Below are 20969 nucleotides of genomic sequence, written 5' to 3'. Positions count from 1 at the left end.
TAGTATTGATCCTTGAAGGAATGTTGATATACACTGTGTAAATATATTTATATAGTTTCGGAAGCCTTGAACATAACTCCAAAACTTCCTTCCAGTCATGACTATTAAGAATACCAACAACTAATCAGATTCTATGTAATGCTTTTCAGAAATAGACATCAGGTACTGGTTATGCTACCTCCTTTGCCTTTTCTGTTCCTCAGTAGTTTCGATTAAGGGGGAAACATGTGGTCAAGTGGTTTAAGGCGCCAGAATGTGCATGTCATGAGTTCGAGTCCTATAATAGACCTGTGGGTGATCATTGGTTAACATTCAAATTCTGTCACTTTGGGCTTTAGAGCCACTGGTACTGACGCCGTTAGTCGCCTCGTACGCCAAGTATGGGTTGCTGAGTGATCTTCACGGAGGCTCATTTAAGATAGTATTCCAGTTATTTCACGGCGTGATGCAATTCTCAGACGTTTACCACTTTTACCACTTTGGTGAAACCAACGAGCACGGGTATGGTGCTGCTAAACCTAGAAACATAATCGGGTCCAATCTGGGGTTCGTGACTCCTTCCAGCTGTTGAACAATCTGAGTGGTGCTGTACGTTGTATTATAGCTCGATCTTCCTGTGAAAGGTTATTGAGAAAATCACAAAAAGCGAATTATTATCATACTACGTGTTCCTTTGCTGTAAAAGGCGACTAACGGGATCGGGTGGTCAGGGGCTAAAACGAGGACTGGCCGCTTCGGAGTCAGTATAGTATGTCTGAGTGGGGTGCCCATGTTAAACTGCGGCATGGTATCTCAGTGTGCTAGCACTACATATCGGCTTATAAACCTCCAGTGATGCATTACCATCGTTACAACAGGTTGTTCTTTTCTCCGAAAATCCCTCTGCCCACGGGATTCTCGAGCTGTGTGGTTTTGACTGAGAACTTTCGAGTGCTACAATTCACATTTTAAGAATTAAAGTTATGTCATGTAAACAAAAAGCATCTTCATATCTGTCGGTTTATAAGTCAGATATATAACCTTCTCCTATGGCTATCGGGGACGCGGGTGGCCCAGTCGTCTAAGGCGCCGCGATTCGCTGTGCAGAGTTGCGTCCCTTGGGCACGCCAGAAACCTATGATTGTGGGTTCGAATCCCGGTTCGCCCCGATTATGTTTCTAGGTTTGTCAGCACCATGCCCGTGCTCGTGGGTTTCACCGAAGTAGTAAACGTCTGAGACCTGCATCACTTCGGGCTTTCCTCCCACATTAAGCTGACACGCCGTGATATAACTGTAATACTGTTAAAAGCGGCGTTAAACCCAACTCACTCACTCACTCCTATGGCTATCCGTGAAAAGCCTACGGCCCGCGGGCTTTTCCTTTGCCGGACTGCATTATTTTCACGGATAGGCCGCGGAGGCCTATAGGTTTTATATCCTATACATAAGTCCTGACCAGAACACACACACACACACACACACACACACACACACACACACACACACACACACACACACACACACACACACACACACACACACACACACACACACACACACACACACAGAGAACCTACACCGAAATGTCGCTCCTAATTGTAATAAAGAAGTTGTTCATTCAAAAATGTTATCCTTACTTAACTTTTCTTCCATTAATTAAAATGTTGGGCCTATGTGTTGGGTCACACACACACACACACACACACACACACACATACACGTGCATGCACGTCGCTATATAAGTGCAATAATCTTGGACGCGACGTTAAACCCAGTTTCACCTCACCTCACCTCACCTCACCTCACCTCACCCGTATTCTTTCCTCCTGTTCCGTTCATGTTTAGTACAAGCTGTAAATCAAATGTGTAAACATCTTAGAGAAGGTGTCCTACGTTGGAGAATTTGTACCCAATCCCATTCAAAAGTATAACCCGAAACCCCTCATAACATGGTTGATGTTTATTCATTGATAGTTTTACATCTGAATATTCATTCATCCAATGATAACATTCTGTGACTGCACGAGTTTGGGGATAACTTCCGTCCAGAGTTTCACTTCCTGTGACCTCGGGTCATACTTCATGACTGAAGCATTACCAACAGACAGGTACCCCTTCTCCTTCGAAGTGAAAGGTTTCCAGGTCACGTGACCATAAGATGGGTCCCTGTAATATGCCAATAATCATGCGAAACTACAACGTATACTATTAATTAAACTATTAATTACAATCCTAATAGTTACAGTGTTCCAGCAGGTAAGTGTGTGTGGGTGTTTGCACACTGTACACATGTTGGGAATTGAAATCAGGTCATCGATTAGACGCGTCGACACTTCACCACACTGCTCTCAATAATAACTTGGGCCGCCCACGTAGGTACATACACGGCGTAAAACCATACTCGTTCACTCTATATTAATAGCAATGGGAGTAATCATCTCAAGGAAAATGCCTCATTATTTCAAAGGTTTGTCTTACCATGACAACACCTATGGCCATATTAGGCGATAATGGCTGCTCTGAGGGTGACACAACAATAATTATCAACCCACTAATTTCCACGAAAGACAAATGTAAACAATGTCCGTAATTTTGTTTGTTTTTTATCATGACGACAAGTTGGACTTTACTGAAAATGAGGGTAGTTCTTGTTCCCGGAGCAGAACTCCAAAACCAATGAATATTTCTGGATGAAATTTGCTATACAGATCAGTCTAGTTGTGAACTGGTGCCTTTTGATGATTTTTGAAAAATACTGAACAGCATTATTTTTGTCGTCACTTAACTGAAGGTATCCAATGCCAATGAACCAAAAGTGGGGTATGAGTAGCCAAATTCCATTTCTTAGTTGCACCAGACCGGGGATATGTCATCTCTTGATGACTTCTTTAAATCAACCAGCAAAAGTCAAATGGTTTACGACAGGTGATGTAAATGACATATATCACATATCTATACATACCCGTGCTTTGCAAAGTTCGTCCAGTACCCCATCACCCTACTGGAAACAGCCTTATCAGTGTCCGTCCAGTGAGATCCCCCCAGAAGCGGGGCTCCAAACACATAGGGTAGCTCAGCCGCGTGGGGGACACCTGCAATCACATTCACCAGATGAGATGGAATGGGGTTTAACGTCGCGTGCAAGATTATTGCACTTTTATAGCGACGTGCATGCACACGTACACGTACGTGTGTGTGTGTGCGTGCGTGCGTGCTTGCGTGTGTGTGTGTGCGTGCGTGCTAGTCCGGACTGATGCCGATTTATAGTGCTAAACTACTTTAGCCCGCAGTTTAACATGAATACCCCACTCAGACGCAGTATACTGACTCCAAGCCTTGTTTTAGCCCCTTAATGCCGGGCGCCAGACTGGGTAACAACAAGTACCACGTTTTAACGTCATTTAACGTCTTTTGGAATGACGCGGCCGGGGATCGAACCCCGGACCTTCCGCTCTCCGGGCGGACGCTCTGCCACTAGACCACGGAGGCGGTCACGTGGACTAGAACTGTGGATATCCAACTTTCTCTTCCCGACTCCACACTCATGCAGTCAGAAACAACATGGCAAACATTCCAGTATAAATTTTCAGTATAATATAATTATAACTGGTATTTTTTATTTTGCGCCTAATGGAATTTGTTTCGGCCGATGGTAGGCACATGTACACTGTCATATCTAAATGATAAGATTTGTACGGTTAATATTTCTAAGGATTTCTTTTCAAATTTACTTGTTCAAATTCTTCGGAGACATTTGATTGTTCTTTAAACACGTTATAGTAAAATGTTTGTCAATTTTAGTTCCCGATTAGAATTTGATGTGTGACTTACTGTTTAACGTCAATAGCATTAAGAACACAACTAAGCTGGTCTGTCCAGACAAGTTGTGTTAAATGGTGAGTGAGTTGGGTTTAACGCCGCTTTAACAGTATTCCAGTTGTATCGCGGCGTGTCAGCTTAATGTGGGAGGAAAGCTTCGAAGTGATGCAGGTCTCAGAGCACGGGTATGGTGCTGACAAACCTAGAAACATTATCGGGGAGAACCGGGATTCGAACCCACAATCATAGGTTTCTGGCGTGCCCAAGGGACGCAACTCTGCACAGCGAATCGCGGCGCCTTAGACGACTGGGCCACCCGTGCCCCCTGTGTTTAATGATGATCTATAAAATCATGCAGTCTTCACAATTAGTTTTTATTGAGTAAATAAAACCATAGAGTATATTGCCCTTGTATATATGCCCTGATTTTACAATCAATGTATTGGTGATAACGTAAACCCATTAACAAGTGAGGGCGGTCAGGTAGCCTAGTGGTTAAAGCGTTCGCTCGTCACGCTGAAGACCCGGGTTCGATTCCCGACATGGGTACAACGTTTGAAGCCCATTGCTTGTGTTCCCCGGCGTGGTATTGCTGGAATATTGCTAAAAGCGGTGTAAAACCATACTCACTCACTCATTTACAATTGTGGTTAAGATGAATACGAACTGAACACAGAAAACCAGTTCAGCAATGACCCACCTTCCCAGACTGGCTTGTTGTCTCGAGGAGAGCGGTAGTCAAACTCGTACAAGTAGACTGGGCTCCTGCCCCGCCCCGCCTGTTTCTCCGTCTCAACCACGGTCGGCACATAGAAGGCGCGGTCAGACAGCAACTGGTCATAAAGGACATAGGCGTTATTCGGTTAATAATACCTATATTTCATCCAGAATGTCAGAGTATACAGCATGGGGTCATACCTTGATACGTGATACGTGCGTTTGCGTGCGTGCGTTTGCGTACGTGCGTGTGCATGTGTTTGCGTGTGTAAATGATTGTGCGCATGTCAAAGAATATCTGTATTATGTATTGGAGAGTGGCGATTGTCCAAAGTTCATGTTCCAGGCCAATTCCTACACGTTTAGTAGCGCACGACTCTCGGGAACTCCTACTCAAGGTATCTCTGCTTCCATTACGGTTGGTTGGTTTGTTGTTTAACGCCGCACTCAGCAATATTCCTGCTATATGACGGCGGTCTGTAAATAATCGAGCCTGGACCAGACAATCCAGTGAATAATATCATGAGCATCGATCCACGCAATTGGGATCGATGACATGTATCAACCAAGTCAGCCGGTCTGACCATCCGATCCCGTTAGTCGCCTTTTACGACAAGCATAGTTGCCTTTTACGGCAAGTATGGGTTGCTGAAGACCTATAAATTATTCTCCCCCGGAGTGATCTGTGAGAGTATGTCGCGTTCACTGACGCATGTTTACAGAAGAAGAAGAAGAATACATTTACTCGATGATGTGTGAACGGATATTGTGTCCACTGACGCCGGGTTTCATTACCTGGATGGTGCGTGAACGTATGTTGCGTGAGCCGACGCCTCGGATGGCGTCTAGTACAAGCATGAAGCGTAGACAGGTGTTGCGTGACGCTTGACCACTGTTACCCGGATGATGCGTGAACGTATGTTGCGTGAGCCGACGCCTCGGATGGCATCTATTAAAAGCATGATGCGTGGACAGGAGTTGCGTGACGCTTGGCCACTGTTACCCGAATGATGCGTGAACGTATGTTGCGTGAGCCGACGCCTCGGATGGCATCTAGTACAAGCATGATGCGTGGACAGGAGTTGCGTGACGCTTGGCCACTGTTGCCCGAATAATGCATAAACGTATGTTGCCTGAGCCGACGCCTCGGAAGGCATCTATTACAAGCATGATGCGAGGACAGGAGTTGCGTGACGCTTGGCCACTGTTACCTGGATGATGCGTGAACGTATTGCGCCGTGGTCGGACGTTTGGACGTCACTGAGGTACACCTTCTCGATGGCTGCTTGCAAGGCTTGTTGGTTGGACGTGAAGGCACGCTGTATACTCTGACGCACGAACGCAGTGGCTGAGCTCAGTGACATTCCGCCCGATATTCCATGGATCCAGGCTGGAATCAACGTCGGGGAGAGTGAGTGAGTGAATGATGAAGAGGAGGCAAAATAAATGCAAATATTTGTATAAAAAAAGACATCACACAGTCAACTGCATGAAAAATATACGCTTGAAAATAGCATTTGAGATATCAAAGATTTCTTCATAACGTTACGAGGCTGAAAACAGTCTCCGAAGCACTACAAACTTAAGGTTCATTTCACAACTATGAAACCGTATCAAATTCATTACCATCGAATAACCATTTATTGTTTGTTTCATTTTTAGCCACCAACAGGAATGAGTGAGTATGGTTTTACGCCGCTTTTAGCAATATTTCAGCAAATAATACGGCGGGGATCACCAGAAATGGGCTTCACACATTGTACCCATGTCGGGAATCGAACCCGGGTCTTCGGCGTGACGAGCGAACGCTTTAACCACTAGGCTACCCGACCGCCCCTCAGCCACCATCAAACATGTACTTTCCTTATCCCTGTATATTCAATGCTAGCCGGTATGGGGTTTTCCTCGTACCTACCTAGCTGCGCGGCAAGTTCGTCCTTGTTCACCCCCCTCATGACGGGTATGTCAGCTGCATCCCCCCTGTCGATGAGAGTCTGGGGAGTATCGGGGAGGAACCCGAAAACCGCCTCCACCACGGGCGACCATACGAGGCGATTTTCAGCCTTCTGTAACGAGAAATGTTCATCAACACTGTAGAGTTTTCAGAACTTTCAGAACATCCAAATAGAATTACGTGATGTACATAATTTTTAATAAGTGGGCAACGAAAAATTGGATTTGACCCAAAACTTACAAACGTTATCAACGCGTTATCAGGCTGAGTGAGTGAGTGAGTATGGTTTTACGCCGCTTTTAGCAATATTCCAGCAATATCACGGCGGGGAACAACAGAAACGGGCTTCACACAATGTATCCACGTCGGAAATCGAACCCGGGTTTTCAAGAGATATTTAACCATATATTGTTTTGGTCAAATCCAATTTTCAAGAGTATACTTTCTTTTGCCCAGCAGTGTAGATACAAACAGTTAAGACCTTCCTTTCAGTGACAGGTGTCCAGTTGGATTAATGGGTCGGTGTTGTGGCTGTGTGGCTGGAGAGTTGGCTCGTCACGCCTCACACCCGGGTTCGAGGCCCTATATGGTTATAATGTGTGAAGCCAATATTTTGTGTCCCACGTCGGAATATGGATGGAATAAAGGTAAAAGCGTCGTACAACCATACTCATTCACCCACTCTGCCATTGCTCGAACTATTCTCACCGTTAGATCATTGACTGTGAGTCTCTTAACATCCACCTTGCGGAGACAGTCAACCAAGAGGGTCGTGTTTGTTTCTGAGCATCCAACCCTTTTCCCCAGAACCCTTGCTTGGTCAAGGGGAGATGGTTTGTCATGCATGGTTCTGAAACCCCACTCTGACAAGGACACTCCGCTCTCGGTGATGGCGGCGTCAAATAAACCTGAAGCAGTTGACAACGATGTCACATTCGTGATGGTTGAAGTACTTAATCTGGACAAACTTCCAAGTACATCTTTCCATATGAACTGGTACTTGCAACTTTTTGAAAGAATATACAGAACATTCGTCCACCACACGTTCACCAGGTATCTAGGCATTTATCACAATGAGAGCAATATTGGGAAATTTTGTTGATAAAGCCCGATGGGGAATAAGTACCACCAACACCCACACCCACACCCACACCCACACCCACACTCATCCAAACCCACCCCCTGCACCTACGGGCTTGTATTGCCATAGTGATTAAAAGGAGCTGTGGGGACGTGACTTTCATCGGCATCAGAACATTACTTCGAGATGCATTGGTAAACTGTTTGTTGTAAAAACGCTGCATTCAGAAATATTCCACCTATATGACGGCGGTGTGTAAATAATCCAGTGTTAAATTTCATGAGCATCGATCCACGCAATTGGAATACGGTGACATGCATCAACCAAGTCAGCGAGCCTGACCACCCGATTCCGTAAGTCGCCTTTTACGACAAGCATGGGTTGCTGAAGACCTGTTGTACCATGGATCCTCCCGGGTCCAGAGTAACATGTGTAGAACATGCGAATATACGTATCCGCGTCTGTATAGCCCCCTTTAACATTCAAAACAAGAATCAGATGACAACACTCCGTTCCTACCTTTAGAGAGAGGGGATATGAGATGCAACGACGTGCTGACTGCACCCGCGCTTTCTCCAAACACCGTCACATGCTTAGGATCCCCGCCAAAATCTGCGATATTGTCTCTCACCCATTTCAAAGCCATCACTTGGTCCAACATCCCATAATTACCAGGAGATGCTGCGTCGTCGGTTGCTAGGAAACCTGAAATATATCATATGCTATGCAATCTGTATTTGTTATTGATCTTAGAAAAAATCATGGTGCAAAAACACAGAAAGTCATCTGGCATCAGTAATCACAGTAAAAATAATTCATCATGCTTTATTATTTCAATTATTTTAAGTAGGTAGTGTTTTTCCGCATCATATAGTCACTTCTTCTGTCCTACGTTCGCAAAAGCAAATTCTTGAGTCCAGTGTAATGAGTTACAAGATGCGATAAGCGTCTAGGCTTCTTAGCAAGAAAAACATAGAAGCAGGGATGATATGAAGTGAGCAATTAGTGTCCAAGTGACTACCAATGCTCATAAGGCTTAAAAGCCCGACCTGCCTTCTTCCTTTCAAATCAGACAAAAATCTTGATCTCCTTCGCTTCTTTTTTCCTCGTTAAAATAGATTTAAGAATAATGGCCGGCATTCCTCGTCATCAATATAAAAAAAAAAAAATGTTCAACAAACATTTATTTATTTCATTGATGATATATCGTTCTACTGTTTAGTATGAACAACGTCCTACGCCGTCCTTGTTATCCACCAACACCACAATCTGTAGTGTCCATACGAACACATGGAGCGGTCGGGTAGCCTAGTGGTTAAAGCGTTCGCTCGTCACGCCGAAGACCCGGCTTCGGTTCCCCACATGGGTACATTGCGTGAAGCCCACTTCTGGTGTCCCCTGTCGTGATATTGCTGGAATATTGCTAACATCGGCGTAAAACCATACTCACTCACTCACGCATACGAACACACTGTGGCCATCCGATCAACATCTGTGTGGCTGCTTCATGCAGGGATAATACTGGGAATGTAATTGTCGATATGACGCGGGTCTCACCTAATGCTCCTAGTCTGTAGTTGAAGGTGACAACGACCACGGAATGGAGGGCTAGAGCGTAACACCGGAACAGAGAGCCGCCCCCTTCATTGAACGCACCCCCGTGGATGAACACCATAACTGGTAGCGGTGGGGTTGTGCTGGCCTTGGACTAAAATTAACGCATGATTCAGTGAGGCTAATATGAGACTGACATCAAAAGCAAACTTTTATTTGACTGTTTTTAGACAAGTAGTTTTCGTGATATATGGATGGATTTATATTTGTTTACGAGTGCTTCAAGTATAACTGATTAAGCACACGTTTGAGCTACATTTCAAAAGGGTTTCACTGTTGGTACGCGCCGAAAGCTTAGCGCTTTAGCGACCCTCCACAATGGTACTAATACATGTATGTACCATGTCTCATCATAGGTGCACATGCCTGACGTCTGCATTACCGATACCGAGTTGATACTTTAATATGAGTTGTGTCATATCAAAAAGCGACAGCTTATTGTAGAAGGAAGCAGGTTTTGACAAAATAACAATAGTAGATTAGAAAAACTCAATTCATAATGACCTTCCAGGCGAAAACATTGAGGAAGAGACAGTCCTCGTTCTGGGTGGAGTGAGGCTTGCTGTGCGCCTGGGGGCAGATGGGTCGGGCTGACCGGGCGTCCCTCACGCCTGACCACGCCCCGGCAGGGGAGGGGGGCCTAAATCTCTTGACACCTGCAAAAGACGCACACGGCATGGTCTTGAATTTGTTACATGATATACTTATCATAATTTTTATAGCAAATACATGAGAGTTTTCATTTCAACTATGAATTACCTCCTTCAGCAGTGAGATATAATTACGAACATATATTGCCCGGCAAAAGAGATTATACACTTGAAAATTGCATTTGACCAAAATATTACACACGTCATCAAAACGTTACCAGGCCCATATGATGCCATTGCTGAAAAGAGTCGCTAAAACACTGCAAACCTAAGGTCCAAAATACAACTATGAGTGAGTGAGTTGGGTTTAACGCCGCTTTTAACAATATTCCAGTTATATCGCGGCGTGTCACCTAAATGTGGGAGGAAAGCCCGAAGTGATGCAGGTCTCAGACGTTTACCACTTCGGTGAAACCCACGAGCACGGGTATGGTGCTGACAAACCTAGAAACATAGTCGGGGCGAACCGGGATTAGAACCCACAATCATAGGTTTCTGGCGTGCCCAAGGGACGCAACTCTGCACAGCGAATCGCGGCGCCTTAGACGACTGGGCCACCCGTGCTCCCTACAACTATGATACCCGTGTCAAATACATCACATTCTAAGTATCAGTTCTTGTTTGTTTTATATTTAGTCACCATCAAACATCATCTTTCCGAGGTAGTTCGGCATACTCCCTTGCCTCGGAAACATGTAAATAATGGGTGTACACTTTCCTTTGCCCAGCAGTGTATTATGCTGGACGTAGTTTTATTTGAAAAATGATCCTGAATGGTGCAAGATGAGATTTGTATTTTATTCTTTGGCAGAAGTGTTTTGTATGTTTTGGTAGTTGCAGTTGCAGTTGCAGTTGCAGTTGCAGTTGGAACCGTGTGAGTGAGTGGAACCAGGTACATCGTGTTGAGACCGCGGACTTCATCTAACACTTAGATAGGATAGCATGTTAGGAGAAGTCCTCGGACATTTGGACATCTGAACATCTGTACACGTTTTGCGTAAACTTCAGATGGGAACTTGTGGAAGACTGGGATGGGACCTTGTGTTTGGCGACATTTGGTATAGTTATCGAACCCTTAACCCTTAATCCGACACTAATGATGGGAACTGATTAAATCAGTGCTATTAAGACCCGTTAATCCGACAGTCTCGCTCTCCGATCCGACACACCTAATTTGCAACGAATTACCGAAATCACTCAATAATCAGTCCGGTTAATCCGACTGGTCATTTGCCCGCTAGTACACAGCCGGTGTTTTGATGCGAGACCGTTCGGCTGGTAGCTGCATATTACAGCGCGACAGAGATAAACTCGTTTAACAATAAACAATCAATGCTTTAAATAAAGAAAACAGGATTAATCACATGCTTAAATTACCTCAATCTCATTAAAATCAGATACAAGTTCTCTCTACCGCTGGGGACATCAGATTACAGGTCACGTCAGAACAACGTATAGTCATAGTGTAGTTGTTTAAAAACGTTGGTACAAATGTACATAGTGTGGACTGAAAAGTGACTTCACGTGTTCACATCAGAACATATTCATCCTATACCTGCCGTAATATAGCTCACACTGACCGACAGGTGGAAGGGCGTACGGAATTCCAGTGTACACGTCTACATATTCGTCACTAAAGTACTCGGTCCTAGTCCCTCGTAGCTGACCCTGCCTTGTCTGCAAAACGACGTCTGTCCCGACACACAACGTTGCCAAACATGACAACACAACATAGCCAAACATTGTTTCAATGAAAAATGAGACAGGGCATCGCACTTCAAGTTAAGGTTAGATAAGACACGCGTATAGATAAACCAGTTCTTTCGCGTCTCAGTTACCTATAAAGGTCAGGGTCGGTAGACTAGCCTAATGGTAAAACGTTCGCTCGTCATGTCGAAGGCATGGGTTCGAGCCAACCACATGGTATAATGTAATGAAGCCCACTCTTGGTTAACCCGATATGATCACTCACAGCAATCAGTCACGGTTTAAATATGTTATAACGTTTAGATATGAGTGAGTGAGTAAAAATGTAACGTCACATCGGCAATATTTCAGCCATATCGCGACGAGACCAATTTATTTATTAAGAGTAAATACATGTAGAGTTAATAAAAACCCGTCGACAATGGACGGTAACACAACTAGAGTATCACCGATTTATATTAAAAACTAGCAATTAATCTTACAATATGAGTTGAATAGTTGTTAGACAGTATTATTCAAGGGGAGACCACTCCCATCGAACTTCCTGTAGTGACCTCGGTGACCTAGTAACCTAGCTGGATTCACACACACAGAGTTGTCTTTTCGGCCATATCGTGACGAGACAAATTTATATATTGATACTAAATACACGTAGAGTTAATAAAAACCTGTCGACAATGGGCGGTAAAAAAACTAGAGTATCACAGATTTAATTTGTTTTTAAAACTAGCATTTAATCTTACAATAAGACCTCTGCCGAATAGGCGGATCTTCAGCATGCCTTGGATGTAGCTTCTGTGATGGCGTGATTTGAGCTGGAAGACAATTCCACTTTATTTTTTTTATTCCAGTACGTGGTGTGGGTATGAGATGCGGTAAAAGGATCGCCATAATTTTCGGTCCGTGATTCCTCACTGCCAGCAGATGTTGCTCATTTGATGTAACAGTTATAGATCTAGCGGGTCTGTGTTGTTCAAGAAGATAAGCGAGGAACTCTGTGTACGTCCATGCAGAACCTTAACTATGAGGACAGTACTTTAAACTCGCTGTATGATTCAAAACCAGTACACAGTCATGTTTTTACGGAGGCAACTTCAGTCTGAGACTGGTCGTTGATCTCCATGAAGAAGAGGATTGCAGTCTGATTTAACGCCGCTTTGAATAGTATTTCAGATATACCGCGTCGTGTCAGCTTGTTGCAAAAGGAAGGCCCAAGCAGAAGTATTTCAGAATGGGGCGCTTGAATTTTGTATTGAGACCAGATATTTTTTCAGCTACAGCTGGAAAACCAAGTACTTTTTATTTAAAACTATGAGCTAAATACATATTCCACACACACACACACACACACACACACACACACACACACACTCACTCACTCACTCACACACACACACACACACACACACACACACACACACACACACACACCACCACCACCCCCAGAACCTACACCGAAATGTCGCTCCTAATTGTAATAAAGAAGTTGTTCATTCAAAAATCTTATCCTGAGTTAACTTTTCTTCCATTAATTAAAATGTTGGGCCTGCCTAATTAACCTATACTCATTCTTGTTAAACCACGGATAGATATTCGCGAAAGTCAAAGGGCTGACACAACAGGTGTTAATAACTGTTAAAGCACCTCTAAGCTACTAAAAATACATTACATCTACAGATTTGTATTATATATACCTGTATACCACTTGATAGTGTCTCATATCGTGGTAGTTAACGAAAACACGGTGCTCAAAGTGAAGCCCTTTGCCCTCTACATTCCCAACATCGTCTCTATGAGAAGTGTTTGGTCTATGTTCGGTCCGACTTGGCCCGAGCTGTCATAATCAACTTAAACCTCACAGTTGTATCATCAAATGTGTTTACATCTAAAGACTGGTAGTGTATCTACCTATATACCACTTTATAGAGTCTCATATTAAGGTAGTGCATGCACGTGTGTGTGAAGCTGCTTGTACTTGTCCGGACTGATGCCGATTTATAGAGCTAGCACACTGAGTATCATGCCGCAGTTTAACATGAATATCCAACTCAGACACAGTATACAGACTCCGAGCCGACCAGTCCTTGTTTTAGTTCCGAGCGCCAGACAGGGTAACAACAAGTACCATCTTTTAACGTCTTTTGGTATGACGCAGCCGGGGATCTAACCCCGGACCTTCCGCTTTCCGGGCGGACGCTCTACCACTAGGCGGTCAAATATAGAAGCACCCCTTCCGATTGATCAAAGTACACAAGACTTATTTATTTGTGTATAATACGCACTTGTGTATGTACCCTTGTGTATGTACCCTTAATTATGGGCAATTAATTTCTGGAAAAATATATCTGGCGTATGTCAACATTTCAGGCTGTCAGCATAAACCACGAAATTTACGTCTTTCAGCTCTGTTTTTTTCCCACCAAAATAATATTTTCATAAGAGCCCCCTATGTCTAATTTTGAGAGCGCCCTGGGCGCTTATTATGTCGAATACGGTATACCCAAACCCAGTCGTGTCGACCAATTACTATTTCGAGCTGATGTGGTAAACTATCTAACTGTGTTCTAAATAGAAGACTCGCGCAATTCATAGAAATTATCAACATATTAACTCCTGCTTAAGCAGCTTTTAGAAAGGTATTCTCGGAAAGCAATAATTTATTTATTATGCACATAATTACAGCAATATTAAAATTAGGAAAACGATAATTCTATTGTGTATTTATAGATTTTCAAAACACATTCGAAACTGTCTTGAGAGCTAGGCTTAGGCATAAATTTAACAAATGTTATATTTGGGATTAAACTTTCTGGGTAAAGTACAGGGACTCAACCCAAAAAAGTTAACATTTGTTACATTTGACCACTTTCTTAACGACATCGTGTATTCTTAGGCATAAATTGTTTAATTGTGGGATTAGGGAAAGGTTCTTGATCAAATAATCTAATATTCGCATACGCCCCATGCAATACTGGTGTCAAACGAGGTTACAATATCTTCCCTTTTCTATTCTCAATCTTTATTAACGATATTGAATTAACTGACGATTAACCAGGACAAACCAAAGAAAGTAGAGAAATTAAATGAAGCACCCATAAAAGAACTAAAGTGACATCCTCACAAGTGGTAGCCAACAACCATACTCGATCACTCACTCGAATTACAAAGGTCACTAAATGTATTTAATGCATATTGTTCAAAATGTAACGTAATATGTACCTTTCTCCGAGTAAAATTGTTGTTTTCGTAAGTGGCTCCTCCAAAACTTCTAACTTATCATTCACATTCGGCAAACATTAAACAGAAATAGTTTATATCTACTCTTATCTTGGCATCGAAGTCCATAGAAACGGTACATTTATACCAGAAACTAAAATGTTAGTAGAAAGTGCAACGAAGGCAATATGTTTTTACTGAAGGGTGAGTGAGTGAGTATGGTTTTACGCCACTTTTAGCAATATTCCAGCAATATCACGTCGGGTGACACCAGAATTTGGCTTCACACATTGTACCCATGTCGGGAATCGAACCCGGGTCTTCGGCGTGACGAGCGAACGCTTTTACCACTAGGCTACCCGACCGCCCCATTTACTGAAGAAAGCACGGAACATCAATTCATTATCAGATTGTACTTTATCAGCATTTGCTTTAATGGTTGCCCCTATCATGTTGTATGTTTCTGCAATTTGGGGATTTGTAAATATAAAGTTTTTGAAAAGGTACATTCAAAATATCTCAAGCTTGCACCAAGTTCAAAGTTCGACTCCATGTCATGCTAATGGCGACAGACGATTTTAGTGTTTATGACATTGATTCAGACGATTCATTTCCAACCTGTGACGAGATCATTTTCACATTTTTGCAACACGTTGACATCAATAAATGTCAGAATGAAGGAACACATGTCCTATATAAACATCACAACTCATAATGACAGAATCGACCACATCGACACAACCGTGAGAGATTTATTCGTTGACTGTCCGTTGCATATATCAGAGGTGTTCCGTCATGTCAAGACTTTGTAAAATGTGTTTAATTTTCATCGCACTTTTGGGGTGTGTTTTTTACTTCATGCAAAATATTATTATTTGTGCAGATGTAAAAAATGAAAATGGACACAAAGTATATTCACCCAGGATATCTACCACCAAACAGTCGATAAGCAACGGGTCCGCTGAATGTCCAAATGTGTTGACCCTTATGACCAAAGGTCATTGGAGCAGCAGACGACTGACACACCAGGAAAGGAAAACTATGGATGATTTTTTATTTAGTTTCCAAACGAGGTACAGGTTCCCAAAGCACTTCCAGCGCAAGGATGCGAAATGTGGAAACGTCACCTATTTGGAAACTAACTACTTCCGGGCTCTCTGTAATCCCAAGGGGCCCACGCCATGCTGCTTCCGGGACCGGTGCGTGCGCAGGGTAGAGAGTGAGTGTACCTGCTCTGACTGTTACGACCTGAGACAGGAAAGATACGCTGATTATTCAAATTGGATCCCGGCAGACAGTCGGTGTCCATATCGCGCGTTTTCAAGGGAGGAAGCTTGTGCTCTGCTGAAGGGGAGTTCCATCCACTTTGTAGGGGATTCGTTAGTTCGTCATATTTATACAGCACTACTCCTCGTTCTGACTGGCGACATGGACTATGGGGCCTTGAAAAGCAGTGCATCGCATGGTAGGAGAGCCGTGGCAATTCATAATATTTGAGTGATTGAGTATGGTTTTACGCCGCTTTTAGCAATATTCCAGCAATATCACGGCGGGGGGACACCAGAAATGGGCTTCACACATTGTACCCATGTCGGGAATCGAACCCGGGTTTTCGGCGTGACGAGCGAACGCTTTAACGACTAGGCTACCCGACCGCCCCCATAATATTTAAAGCAAACTCGAAATAAGCCATTAATGTGATATGGCTGGAGTATTGATAAAAGGGGCGTAAAAGTCTACTCACTCTCTCACGGAGATGCTAGATATAGGTGCTATCATTTATACAATGTTTCTACCTTACTGATCGCGTTGAGAATAATATTTTCTATTTCGTTTTAGAATTCGTTTGTTATGTACATCTTAAATATAAACACGTATGGGAAGTAATGTATTACAAACCTTTCGTGTCATCACCAGAACTTCAGACCGTCTCCGTGGTCTAACGGTAGAGCGTCCGCCCGGAGAGCGTCATACCATAAGGCGCTAAAAGATTGTACTTGTTGTTACCCTGTCTGATGCTCGGCCTGGTCGGCTGTATACAGTGTCTGAGTGGGGTATTCATGTTAAACTGCGGCATGATATCTCAGAGTGCTAGCAGTATAGCATGAGTCCGGACTAGTACAAGCACCCACACATACACACTCGTACATGAATGTCGCTATATGTAGCGTCAATAATCTTGGAGGCGACGTTAAATCCTAATTCACCTCACCTTAGCTCACTGGAACTTCATGACTTTCTTTTTCCTTTGTACAGAAACCAGAAGCTCCTGTCGAGGCCTGTATATGTTTACGGAGAAGGTTTGCCGCATTAACCTGTCACACGCTACCAAACTCTGTGGAGGTCAGGCCAGTCTTGTAATGAAATATTATGCACACACTCAAGCCGGCCGTGCATTCCTTACCCATGTGAAAACCATCACAAACCAGACAAAATCTCTTATTCTTACAGGTATTGGTATTCATAATGGTTTTAATATAACTCAAATTCTCCCTCGTTTCATCGGACCGGTTATTCAAGACCTTAAGCCACGGACTTCAAAATGGCCGTTCCTAATTTGGGCGAATACGCATGCGCCAGGTTTATTCAAGTCGCCATCTTTATATCATCAGACCCGGCCGATTATGGAAAAGTTCAATTCTGAAATGGTGGATCTGATGGCGGAAAATGACGTTCCCGTGTTTGAAACATTCAACTTGACAGACGGGATGTCCAGTTTTGACGGAGAACATTATGGGAGAGGTATAAATGTTGTCAAAGCAAACATACTGCTTCACTACATAGCTGAATTGAAACGGAAGGGTCTGTGGTAAAAAAAGGTGATGACTGCATTTCGACTTAACATACAGTTCTTTAAATTGTTCTGATAATACTTGCATTAATTAATGACCAAGAGTTAGCTGTGAAATAATGGTAGGCAAAGGAACAGAACAAGGATTTCTGTTACGTTGTGCCAACCCTGTTTTCACAGCTAAGTCTAGGTCAAAGTTAATCTATGCAAATATTATTAGAACAACTTTAAGAAGATACAAACATTCACGGAAAACTTATTCAAATTTGATTTCGACATCAACGGCAGTTAAAGTCGACAATAGAACATATGCGAAATCGTCGCAGCTCCTGTGAGTGAGTGGGCGGGTGGGTTAGTGGAGAATATATAGTTATACCAGCTACAGTCAACTCTTGAAAGTCAAAAGAACGCACCCCCCAAAAAAATGAGTTCCTTTTATCCGAATATCCAGTTGATGTATATTCGTTATGCTGTGTTGACTGTACATCACGAGGTTTTCTGAAGGTTTGTGAAAGGTATACAGAATTGTAAAGTCGGTCTGTAAAAAATAAGTCATGTATACGAGTGGTTGATAGCTTGAGCAACGACCCACGCAACCGAGACACGATTACACACAATAAGCCACGTCACCCTTTTAAAAAAATATTTTTCTTTCAATTCAGAAGACATGTTTGTGTAACATAGGTACATGAGGTATATACATGTAGTAGTTCATAGAATCTTAAAACATGATGAAGATTTGGGTAATATACGTATATTGAATTAACTGATGTATTATAATAAAAAGCGCTGATAATTCTTTCCATTTTCTGTCAAATTTATTAATACTACTGTTTTTCATTGCAATATTTTTTCTATTTTCCATACATCTTTCAATATTTTTATGAAGAAATGAAAGTATAATATGCGGTTTTTAAGTGCTTGACTGGTGAATGTGTTTTTTGCAAGAAGAAATATACTGAACCAAATTAAAAACTTCACAATCCTAAAATTTTAACATTTTGACCAGTTATCATTGTGGGCCCTTATTGTGTATTTAAACAGTAATGACCACGTATTGTCTTCAGATAACACCCGTTTTTGTGCAGGTGAATCGATCAAAATCATGTGCACAGCAGTATAGTGGCAAGAGTGGTTTTTCACGTGCAACTGGTCACGTGGCCATAATACCGCACGTGTTTTCAGCCATACTTGTTAGCAGTCATTAACCAAAAAAGAAAAACACAAGAAAACGGCCATTTACGGCCATTTGTCATGCCACGCCTTTCAAATGTGCAACGTGAACGTGCCATCGGCATGTTGCAGACGGGAACGTCCGTAGCTGAAGTCGCAAGGACGATGGGTTGTAGTCGACGGACTGTTTATGATTTACAGACGCGTCTACAGCAAACGGGTACCACCGCTGATCGCCCTCGGCCAGGTCGACCACGTGTGACGTCACATGCAGAGGATCGTCAGATTGTCTTACGTCACCCCCGTAACCGATTTTTGACGGCTACATCAACCAGAAATGATTTGTTTAGGGGTAGACTGAGTGCGCAAACTGTTCGAAACCGTCTGAGAACTGCTCACCTTCAAGCACGACGGCCATACTGCGGGCCGATTCTGACTCAATTACACATACGTCAACGTCAATTGTGGGCACAGCGACACTTACGATGGACTCAGAGGAATTGGAATCAAGTCGTCTTCAGTGATGAATCCCGATTTAATCTTCGATTTGCTGATGGTAGGGCGAGGGTGTGGAGGCGCCGTCATGAACGTTACGCCCAGTGTTGTGTACAGGAAGTTGACAGATTTCGAGGCGGAAGTGTCATGGTGTTGGGTGCTTTCTGTGGCAATGCACGTTCCAGGCTTCTTGTCATCCGTGGCAACCTCAACGCTGCTGCTTACCGCAACCAGGTACTGGCACCAGAACTTCTGCCATTTATGGCAGCACATGGACCCGGTTTGATCTTCCAACACGACAATGCAAGACCCCACAAAGCAATTCTGACAAGGAATTTCCTTCAGAATGCGGGAGTCAACGTCATGGACTGGCCGTCAAGGTCTCCCGACTTCAATCCCATCGAACACGTCTGGGGTGCTCTTGGCAGAAGTCTGCGCACTCTCCAGAACCAACCACAGAATTTGCAAGATCTTTGCACCATTTTGCAGCAACAATGGCGTCGTCTTCCCAATCATGTGTTCACAAGCATCACAAGGTCCATGCGGAGGCGTTGTGTGGCAGTTGTCAACGCACATGGTGGCCATACACGCTACTGAACTTGTGTGCCATCAGATTCTCGTGCTTTGGACTTAAATGATGATTTTAACTGTTGATGTTATTACCGAATACCGTAGGTGCTTGGAACAAATTATGGTTACCACCGTTAATTAAAATCTTTCTTTGGACATTAATGATTGAAAATTACCTTCTCTGATACATTTGTCCGTTGTATATCATATATGGGATTACTTTTAAAACTGTGAAGTTTTTAATTTGACTCAGTATATATGGTTGAAAAGGGAGTTCTATTTGTTGTAGTAAAATAATTAATCTAGACTGGTAATATGAATAACATATGCAAGTTTCGAGTGTAGGTACCCTTGTAATTCCTTTACAAAAACGCGGTCTACATATACATGTACATGGTGTAAGTATTCAGATTCAGAGACACAAAGAGAGCATACATCATCAATGAACTTTATTTTCAATTTTCCTTTTTGGCATATATATAGCTCCATTTAGGAATCTGTACTGGAAATCTATTTGTTTACCATCATTGGTACACATAATGCAGTTAATGAAAAGATTATTCAATAATATGCCTTGGTTAAGTTCATTTTCCCATTTATCACACATTAGAGTAAAGTTAGTTGTAGCTATGAGTTTATCATAAAATATTCAGGAGCCCTTTGTTCAACAAGTCTCTCAAAATGTTATTTATGTATAAATTAGCTGTGATACAAAAAATCTGCCATTTATTACTTTTTTCCGTGATTAAGGGATATTTAGCATTACTCTGTTGTAATCAAGTAAAGTACCTTTAATTTGAAATTTGTCTAGCAATTCTTCAAATGTTAAAATCTGTTGTTGCTATATGAATCTTTTAAACTATGAATACCCTTATCAAACCAATGTTTTAAAATGAAATTATATTTAAATTGGTGACTGAACCAGATTGGCTGTGATAAAATCTCTTCAGTACTTGTTTGTTAACTTTATGTTTCCTTAAATAATTACCCAAAATATTCAATATATCCCTCCAAAATGGATTTTTCAAAGTAATAAACTTATCAATATTTGCACCCAAAAGGAAGATTGAAAGTTCTTTAATGCTGACAAAGTCGTTTTTTGTAATCTTCTCCTTAAAAAAATAACTTCAATGAAATCAATAAATTTTCGGGTATCAGTCATTCTCAGGCCAAGTTTTTTCACATTTCCTTATCCAAGTAGA

The 20969-nt window shown here is 42.6% G+C and overlaps 2 protein-coding genes across 2 annotated transcripts; one reads left to right on the top strand and one right to left on the bottom strand.

Moving 5' to 3' along the window:
- Nucleotides 1-1925: 1925 nt before the first annotated feature.
- Nucleotides 1926-11596, bottom strand: LOC124142904 (neuroligin-2-like). Its single transcript, XM_046511613.2, has 10 exons — nt 11396-11596; nt 9670-9821; nt 9109-9259; nt 8071-8256; nt 7179-7378; nt 6432-6582; nt 5728-5906; nt 4500-4632; nt 2943-3072; nt 1926-2146 (listed from the first exon to the last, which is right to left on the bottom strand). Exons 1-10 carry the CDS (start codon nt 11556-11558, stop codon nt 1975-1977), a joined length of 1617 nt encoding a protein of 538 aa, XP_046367569.2. The 5' UTR covers nt 11559-11596; the 3' UTR covers nt 1926-1974.
- Nucleotides 11597-15645: 4049 nt separating this feature from the next.
- Nucleotides 15646-17630, top strand: LOC124143473. Its single transcript, XM_046512471.2, has 2 exons — nt 15646-16203; nt 16995-17630. Exons 1-2 carry the CDS (start codon nt 15726-15728, stop codon nt 17549-17551), a joined length of 1035 nt encoding a protein of 344 aa, XP_046368427.2. The 5' UTR covers nt 15646-15725; the 3' UTR covers nt 17552-17630.
- Nucleotides 17631-20969: the final 3339 nt, after the last annotated feature.

Source organism: Haliotis rufescens, unplaced genomic scaffold (genome assembly GCF_023055435.1).
Source record: "Haliotis rufescens isolate VD_foot unplaced genomic scaffold, xgHalRufe1.0.p SCAF_2, whole genome shotgun sequence".
In the NCBI taxonomy this organism is placed as follows: Eukaryota; Metazoa; Mollusca; class Gastropoda; order Lepetellida; family Haliotidae; genus Haliotis; species Haliotis rufescens.
This window is presented reverse-complemented; position numbering and strand designations above follow the sequence as displayed.